A 9,872-nucleotide genomic window follows, 5' to 3' on the forward strand; every position below is an offset into this window, starting at 1 on the left:
CATCCACATCGGCCCACTGGAACATCGGTGTGCTTTGACTTTGCCATTTTTTACCATACTGTGCAAGCATCGGTAAAGGTGCCCGAGTATGAACTCGCCCATGTTCAAAGGATGGCCTTCGGCGAGAGCAACGGCGATTCTAAGACATTCATGGGTGACTCGGAAGGAAGCTGGACATATAATGAATTTGGCGAGAAAATAGGCTAGAAACGCGATGTGCTCGTCAGCAGTTGGAGGGAGTTGCTGGCCGATGTTTGCTAGTAGGAAGTTTTTGAAGCTCTTTGCTGACTTTTCGGGGCGAAGGTGTAAGTTCGGGAGTGTCTGGCAGTTGAGAGGCGATATCCTTATACCAGTTATGTTAATATTGAACATACAGGCTAGATCTAATAGGGTGATAGACATCGGTCCCCGTCTGAAACAAAAGGTGTTGGTGGTATCTGACCAGAATAGGGAAGCCCCAAAGCAATAATGTTTGGCGATGGGGAAGGTATTTTGACTTATCCCAATTAAATCATACAGGCCGATGACCTTCCAAACATCGCTGTAATAATCGTGAAGCCTTAGAATCCAACTTTTGTAATCGGCGTTGGTACTTGGCCAGTTTCGGAAAGTTTCACCGGTCCAAACGGAAGAGTAGTGGAGTTCGGAGAAGCGAGGAGGAGCATGATCTGGAAACGGAACTGCGGTTTCACAGAGTTCTGAAGGAGTGGTGAGAATCGGACCAATAGAGAATCGGTTATCATCTAATTCTGAAATTACCTCAAAGGAAGTTGACGGGGCAGTTGAGCGGACTTCGGCGATTTTTTTTTATGCTTCGAGAGCAGCTTGTTCTTGTTGAGACATGATGATGTGGTGATTCGTGTTGAAGAGTAGGCGATTTGAATCTGAAAAATTGGCAAAAGGTCAATATGTTGGAGAGAATTTCGGAGTCAAAGATTCAGGTAAATCCAAAAAAGGCAAAAAATGATTATTTTATATCCGGAAAAAGCGGTTATCGAATATCAGAAGTCAAAAAATATTACCGTGTGGGCCTTATGGCGTGAAGCGAAGCCCATAAAAAGGGTCTAGGCCGTAAATAACAAGCCCAGAGCTGATACTCTAAACTTGTTGGGGGCATTGTTTGCACCGGCCCAGAAATCTGGATAGAAAGTGACGAAGCCCAAGACCTGGTGAAAAAGCTGAATGGGCTCATATGGGATTTCAGCCCAATAAGAGTTATATTTATTTTTAGCCTTTTTATTTAATTTCTTTTGTTAATTAGGAGATGAATTTTCATTAGAATTAGGACTCTTTATTAGGGTTTATTCCCTATAAATAGCTAGAATTATTGTATTATTGTTTTTATCAACACATCATTAATCAAAAAAAACCAAAGTTCAGGCTTTTTATCCCAATCTCCGGATTGAATCTTAGTTTAGGAGTAGAATTGACATTAATCTCGCTTGGATCTCAGGATTTCCAGATTAATACTGTTAGTTTAATCGAACGGCGGCAACGTCATTCATAATTTGGACAACGCAACTTGAATTCAGGTTACGTCACTTGAACGAGGGTTACGTCATTCAAATCCTGTTTACCTCATCTCGAATCACCCGGTTAAAGCATCAGTACCTAAAGTTACCCATTAATAAATTTAAAGGTTCGAGTAAGGTGAAAATCTCGCGAACAATTATATTTTAAAAATAAATTCATATAAATAATAAAGTTTTTTACTTCAACACGTTGATTTAGAATAGAGGTTACATTGATAAAAAAACAATTCCATAGCAAATTCATCTGAGAATATTTCTATAGCTATTTACTAGGAGAAATTTGTTCATAAGCTTTTTAGTTTTTTTTTAGACAAAATTAGCCGACCATCTCTAATTTATATTTCAAAACAAAATTTATTTCATAAACATATTATGATAAACAATTAGTTATTTGTCAATGACTTATAATATTTACATAACTAGTCGAAAGCCCGTGCATTTGCACGAAATCTAATTAATAATTATATTTTAAAAATAAATTCATATAAATAATAGCTAAAATCTAATATGTTAAAATTTATAAAATGATAAATAAATGTTTTATTCAATTAAAAACACTAATATGAAATAAATTCATATAAATAATAGCTAAAATCTAATATGTTAAAATTTATAAAATGATAAATAAATGTTTTATTCAATTAAAAACACTAATATGAAAATGTCTACCATAAGTATTTTATTCAAATTAAAATACTAATGTTAATTATCTATTAATAACAACTTTTAAATAATAAATAGGTATTTTATCTAAGTTGGGAACTCATGAGAATGCTCATTTGGTCCTCTCAATTATGTAATATATAGATATAGATAATAATATTTTTAAATATTTATTTAGAACTAAATAAATATACCGTCTCTATCTTAAACATTGATATTTTAAAATTACTTTAACTGAATTTGAAAAATAAATAGATATTATTTACCAAATTTTAATTTAGAGATATAAATTCTTTTTTTCATAATAATTTCTTATGACTTTTTTATAGCTGAAAAGTTTACTTGAAGATATGCTTTTAGTATTATTTGGGTCAACCAATGATGATTTTTTGAGGTTGAAATATATTTTATTATTAAGAAGAATCTATGAAGACTTCTAAACTATATGAAATAGCAATTATGCTCTACCTTTATTCTACCAAGAATCGTAATATATTAGACTTCCAAACCATATGAAGTTGCAATTATATTCTGCGAGAACTGAAAACTCATACCTATGAAACTAATATGACAAATAATCAAAACTTTGAAGCAGAGTTTTGAAGCATAGTTTATATATATGGAGGTGAGGTTAATTAGTATTGTTTTATTTATATAAGTAGCATGATTTATGGAATATATAACATTATTTGCTTGATACATCGAGATAAGCAATATATATTTTAACACTCATATCGGGATCGATTGGCTATTTGACACGGAAGATTAATATTTACCACTGATTTCTTTTTTTGATTTTCTCTTATTGTCGAAATATCAAAAAACTAGGAAAGAAAAAAAAAAGACGGTATTTTGAATTTCCTTTCTATTTTTCATTTTTAGGTGAAATTTTGAATTATTTCATCTATGTTATTGATTTTAGATATGGATTTATGAAAATTATTGTGAAAAAGGTATTATCTTTGCCCAATGTGATTAGTTAGTCTTAAATGCTACAATCTTTTTTTAATATACTTAATTTTTTTTGTTTATTTGATTTTGGCTTCCTTACCCGATTTCTTATTTATCATGTACATGCCTATTAATTATGATACGATTAGAAATGTTTCAAATTTAAAATTCATACAATCTAGAACCTTATAGAAATACATCCAATAATTTTCATGCAATCCAGTTCTATTCCATGTCTTTCCCATAATAATACATCGGGAATTATCATATATGATTAGTTTTTTATTTTCAATTTTTCAATTTTACTACCCTATATGAGGTGGGTCTTCTTCAATTATGGAGCTTTTACAAGATATCTTTCAGAAGTCGTTTATCAACGCGACTTTCCGGTATTTCCGGTATCCTGTTCGTCATCTACGTTATTCCGCTGTATTGGTGACTAAAAATCCTATTATAAGCTAATTTCTTAATTTTGTCTTGAATGAATTTCATTGTTTTATTAATTATTTTTTATATTGTCATAATTATTATAAATAAGAAAAAAAATTAAATTTTTATTTGTTATGAACACTCGACTCCATCAATCTTTAATGTAATTTTCTAACATTGACATAAATTTTTGTGGAGAATGTAATATGAGAAACTTTAGCATCTACATTCTTACTTCAGGTGTAAAATACAAACGTCCATATTATAGCAATCAAACCTATTTGACTTAAAAATTAAATCAATTGGAGTATGCAATAATTGAAGTGAATAAACTTTTTTGAACAAATTTTCGCATATAATACAAAAAAGTCATATTAAAGAAAGAATAAATCTGTAATCCTTAATTATAGAGCACATATTTTATAATATAAAATGAATATAGATTTATAAAATACAAAAAAAGGTATCATATATCAAATTAAAAAATTCATTGCTAGGATATTATAACATGTATTTACATTTTTCATATAGTTTTTTTAATAAATTATAATTTAAATTGAATATTAGTTTGATTCCGCACAAATGCGCGGGTTTACGACTAGTTATATATCATACTCAGCCACGTCCTAATTATAATAGCATTGTACTATACGATATTTACCTATTTAATTCTTGATCATGCCTTAATTTGTAGAAGTGGAAAAGAAAAAGTAATAAAAAATAAGTAAGATGGTTATTAGAATTAAAATACTAACTAATTAGGGGTTAATTACATATAAAATCACCACCTTTACACGAAATTGCAAAAATAACACGACCTTTAAAACGTGGCAATTCAGGGCACCACCTTTCATTTCTTTTCAAAAATAACACGGGCACATTTTTAGTGGCGTTTTTGCTGACGTGGCATGACACGTGGCGCTGCCATCAGGTGTCCAAGTCAGCAAAATTTTATTTAAAAACGTGCCCATACTTTTTTTAAAAAGATATGAAAGATGATGGCTTGAATTGACACGTTTTAAAGGTCGTGTTATTTTTGAAAATTCGTGTAAAGGCGGCGATTTTATATATAATTAACCCAATAAACTACTTACAATACTATGTTAAAATAATTATATAGTTTATTAACTAAAATAAGCTACTTTAAATATTTAATTATTAATATTTTAATTATTGTTTAATCGTCTAGAATGCTAATTAAGGTGAACTACTTCTAATACATTACTACTATTTTAATCATTATTTGATATTTTACATTTATTTTCTCTATAAATAAAAAACTATTTCTAATGAACTATTATTTTAATTATTATTTGATATTTTGTACTTAAATACAATTTATAAGTATAGAAATAAATATTAATTTGACATTAATATAATTATTATAATTCATAATAAATATAGTTATTATTATTTGACGAGTCATACTAGGAGGCACGTGTGAAACACGCGACACTAGTTTATAAAAAGTGCGCAATCATGCAGTATCTTGATCCAAACTAACATCTGTTTAGGTTTGCCACTTCATTTAATACTTACCAAATTCTCCATGTTCTAATTATAACCTTAATCTCAAATTTTCTGATTATTGAAATCACGGTTAATCAAACAATATGAGTAGTTGTTTAATGAAGGATAAATAACACTCTCACCTTAGTTACCCCCGGCAAGGAAATTAGGGGTTTTTAAACAACCGTACTGGCGGAAGCTGCAAAATTCTAACGCCACACACCCCAATTACCACTAACACTCTCACCTTAGTTTAACCTATAATCCAAAAGATACCACCCTTACCTAGCTTTATCGATCAGAAAACCTTACCTGTATTAGCATTCATTGAAATCTAACCTTACTATTTGGGCGCAGAGTGGACACTTGGTCTCAAACACTTGCTTTTCCAAATCCAATATTCATAGGAACAAAGCATTTCATATTCTCCTAAACCAGCCTTAATTACTACCATTTCGTTTTTCTAAAAGAACAATCATTATCCAAAACCCATCACATTTATGTTCTTCCTCTTAATATCATCCTATATAAAGAGCAAACACATCTTCAATCCCACAAAAAGAGTTCTCAACACAAATAACAATATGGCTCCCCCATTCCTACAACAGTCACACCAATGACAGTGGAGATCCAACCACCATAACAACACCAAACACTCACAACCTTGAAACCCACATAACCTCTGAACACTAAAACACACAAGATCAGATCAGATACCTACTTTTGCTCAGGGCTTAAACACAACTGAAATCCCACCAAAAACCAGTTGATATTAGTAATCAAAGAATGGCCAGTGCATCAATGGTAATTCCTCTGTTTTTCTGAGGAATTCCTTTGCATATTAAGTGAATAAATCACCCTACTACTTCTGAGATTTCTAGATAGACTGGACAGCCTTTAAAATCAAACATGTTATAAAAGCATAAAGCATACAATCAATGTAAATAAACCATTGTAGCGGCAATTTGTCCAACACCATCAATTAAAGCATAAAGCATTGTAGCAGACATGATTAAATACATACAATTAATGCAAATAAACCTATGAGACTCTGTTAGCAACCTGATCAACAAACAAACCTATCAGCTTTTTCTCAGAAGAACAAAACCTGGTTGTGCAGGGTCTTTCACAAATTTGCAACCTGGTTCCACAAGTAAAACAGAAATATCCTTGTAATTCTTACCATAAGTAGCTGTATCCATCTTATCTTGTATCAAATGGTCTGACCATGTTGACCAATCATGGAGCAGGTCTGCGTCAATAAAATACGTACCCACACAGTGACGGATACAGAAATATTGAAGAGGGGGGCCCATTTTTAAATATTAAATTATATGAAAATAAATAATAAAAAAATTACATAAAAAAAATTAATCTATAAAATGTATCATAACATTCCTCTCCTATTTTTCATTTTTTGGAATCGTTGCATTATCGTCTCATTGGTGATTCCTGCAAATATATCTTTCTCAATATAAGTTACCAAACAATCATTTAATAACTTATCACCCATTCGATTGCGTAGGGGACTCTTGATAATATTCATGGCAGAAAAAGCCCTTTCCACTGTAGCAGTAGCAACTGGTAAAGTCAAAGACAATTTTATTAATAAATACACCAACGGAAAGACATCATCTATTCTTGTCGCGACCATCTTTTGAGCAAGATTAGCAATTCCCACCACCTCAGAAAAATTTTCATCCAAGCGCATATCAATAATGAAGGTATCCAACTGACATTCAAGCTCAATTAGAGAAATTGGAGAAAAGTCCTGTGGATAGAATGTTGCTAGCCATATCAGCTTATTTTTATCAAACGAAGAAAATCTTCCTTTTGGATCTAAGCATGCCATCGACAAAAGCAAATCTGTATTCACTTCATCAAAACGATTGTTCAACTCATGCAATTGTGTGTCAATCACTGAATAAAATAAATCGGCTTGATAATAATAAAGATTAGTCATTGCCTCAGATCTACGCCGTGACCTACCACGAACTGCATATACATCTTCCATACTTAGTATATTTATGTCTTCCACACTGCAAAATTTAGAAACTGTAGATAACAAAATCTCCCAGCCATTATCTCTCATCTCTTGTAAATGCAACTTCGAAACCTTAACAAGATTAACTGCATTTATGATATCTTGATCCTTTTTCTGCAAAACTTGTGACAATTCATGTGTAATCCCTAATATTTTTCTCATAAGGTGTAGAACAAACACAAATTCAAAACGATTTATGATGTCTAACAAATCAACTGCTTCGGCCTTTTGTGCATCATCTTTACCATTCTCTCCAATGTATTCAAGAACCTCAATGATAGAAGAAAAAAGATGTATAAGGTTCATTAGCGTACCATAATGGGAACTCCAACGAGTATCTGACGGTCGTTTCAAAGACCGTTGTTTATTAAGACCCCTTCCAGTCTGGATTTCATCATTTTCAATTCCTTGAAGAATCTTCTCTATTTGCTTCTCTCGAAGCATATCCATACGCTTACAAGAACCACCAACAACATTGCATAAACGTGCAACAGTATTAAAAAAAGAACTAACACTTACATGCTTTTTAGCAACAGCAACAAGTGTAAGTTGAAGCTGGTGAGCAAAACAATGTATATAATAACCTTGAGAGTTCTCTTTCAATATCAAACTTTTAAGCCCATTGAATTCTCCTCGCATATTACTGGCTCCATCATAGCCTAGACCTCTCAAACTAGATATGCTCAAGCCATATGTGGAAAACAAAGAATCAATGCCTTTCTTAAGTGATGCAGCACTTGTATCAGTAACATGCACAAGGCCAAGAAAACGTTCAATAATACATCCACTTTTATTCACATACCGAATAACAATTCCCATTTGCTCTTTAACTGATACATCTCGACATTCATCAACTAGAATAGAAAAAAAATTATTCCCAATGTCTTCAATTATAACATTTGTCGTCTCAACTGCGGCTGCATTGATGATATCTTTTTGAATATCAGGAGCTGTAAGTTTAAGATTCTCAGGAGCATTACTTAAAACAACTTTATCAATATCCTCATTGCATGAAGCAATAACTTTTAGAAGTTCAATAAAATTCCCTTGATTTAATGAGGTTTATGTTTCATCATTTCCTCGAAAAGCCAATCCTTGCATCATAAGATAGCGCAAACAAATAATCGAGGCATTCAATCTACAACGATAATCAATCTTTGTCTGTTCAGATTGTTTAGAAAAAGATACCTCAATGTGCTGAGCTTGATTCATTAAATTTTGACAAGTCAACCTACATTTATTGTGATCACTCTCATGATCTCCAACATGATCTCACAACCTTTCTTTCTTGCGCCAGGAACTGAAACCTTCAGTTACAAAGGCATCATGACCCCTTTCACTGCGGCCAGCTGAAAAAAGATAGCAATATAAACAAAACGCAGCATCTTTTGCGATACTATATTCCAACCAAGGCCTGAATTCATCAAACCAAGTAACAATAAATTTACGTTTTCGATTTCCATCCGTCTTTTGAGGAAAATATGTTGTCGTGGTTGACACGGTCCTTTTAATAAATATGCTCTACGAACTTGATTTCTCACGTCAGATGGATAAGTCATTATATTAGGTCGTAATCCAGGATCACTAGGAAGATTATCTAAATCAATATTCATATCAATTTGTATTGGTGAAACACGAATAGTAGGTTGGTCGTTTGATTCAACTTCAACATTTGATTGCTCAGGTTGATTGCTTGATGAAATTGTTTGCTTAACAGCAGTTGCTATTTTTTTAAAATATCGCTCCATATCTGAAAAATAAAAAAATTAGTCAAATAGTTGAGTAAAAAATTAATTTTGTACTTATTAAAATCTAAATTGTAATAAAATCTAAATACAATATAATTATAAATTATAAGGTTAATGGTTGATTGAGGATTTTTATTAATATTTGTAATTTAGATAAATCTTAATAAGAAAATAACACAAAATTTCATCTTGTTGTCCAATAAATAATAATTTTTTGATTCACTATTAGTTTTTAGGTGAACAAAACAGTATAATTTAAATAAAAAAAATTAACATACCTGGGAAAGATTCGAAATTGTCCGCTGGAAGTGGAAGTTGTAGATGTAATTTAAACTTCAATAATAATTACTAAATCGTTGAAATTGAATAGCAAAAATAAATTATGATGATGAGTAAATAAGAAAGATGTATATTTATATAGAGAGGGATAGTAATATAATACAAATAGGAGAAGGACTTTTTATTGTTTGAAAAAAAGTAAAAGAGTGATTGCTTGGACCCCACTTAAAACAAATAAGCTATAAAATAGGAAAATGAGTTTTAGAATTATGTATTTGATATTGAAAAGCAATTTTGCTTGGGTCCCACTTTATATAGATAAGGACAAATTAAGTAGGGATTATTTTTGTTTTTAAATTTTTTCAAGGGTTTATAGAGACTTTTTGAGGGGGGTCCAATGTCCCCCTTGTCTCTCATGTCCCTCCGTCACTGTACCCACATCTCTTATCGCACTTCGGACTGATCGGAATCGCAATCCTTCGCAGAGGATTACGATCAACTTGACTATCAATCGCCGGTTAAGTGATTTGCCCTCCGTGAAATGCTTAACAATGTTATAGAACACTTCTCTTAAACTCATAATATCAACAAGGAAATTCAAATCCCTGCCGCCGAGGAGATCTGGGTAACCTGCGGAGTCAAACTGCATTATGGGTTGTAAATTGGTTTCGGGATACTTGCACTTAGGATCATGAGAACACCACGCCTGAAATTCGT

At 31.8% G+C, this 9,872-nt stretch overlaps 1 protein-coding gene and 1 long non-coding RNA gene across 2 annotated transcripts; both read right to left on the reverse strand.

Annotated features, from left to right (window-relative positions):
- Positions 1-6,471: 6,471 nt before the first annotated feature.
- LOC126672789 (uncharacterized) lies at positions 6,472-7,947 on the reverse strand. The gene has a single exon (XM_050366741.1). It carries the CDS (start codon positions 7,945-7,947, stop codon positions 6,472-6,474), a length of 1,476 nt encoding a protein of 491 aa, XP_050222698.1.
- Positions 7,948-8,175: 228 nt separating this feature from the next.
- Positions 8,176-9,581, reverse strand: LOC126674150 (uncharacterized). Its single transcript, XR_007639458.1, has 2 exons — positions 9,155-9,581; positions 8,176-8,878 (listed from the first exon to the last, which is right to left on the reverse strand). It is a non-coding gene; the product is annotated as an uncharacterized LOC126674150 (long non-coding RNA).
- Between the last annotated feature and the right edge of the window lie 291 nt (positions 9,582-9,872).

This window comes from Mercurialis annua, linkage group LG3 (genome assembly GCF_937616625.2).
Source record: "Mercurialis annua linkage group LG3, ddMerAnnu1.2, whole genome shotgun sequence".
NCBI lineage: Eukaryota > Viridiplantae > Streptophyta > Magnoliopsida > Malpighiales > Euphorbiaceae > Mercurialis > Mercurialis annua.

Excerpts from the sequence above, each read along its gene's own strand:
- LOC126672789 (XM_050366741.1), bottom strand. The coding sequence starts at position 7,947 with ATGGGAATTGTTATTCGGTATGTGAATAAAAGTGGATGTATTATTGAA.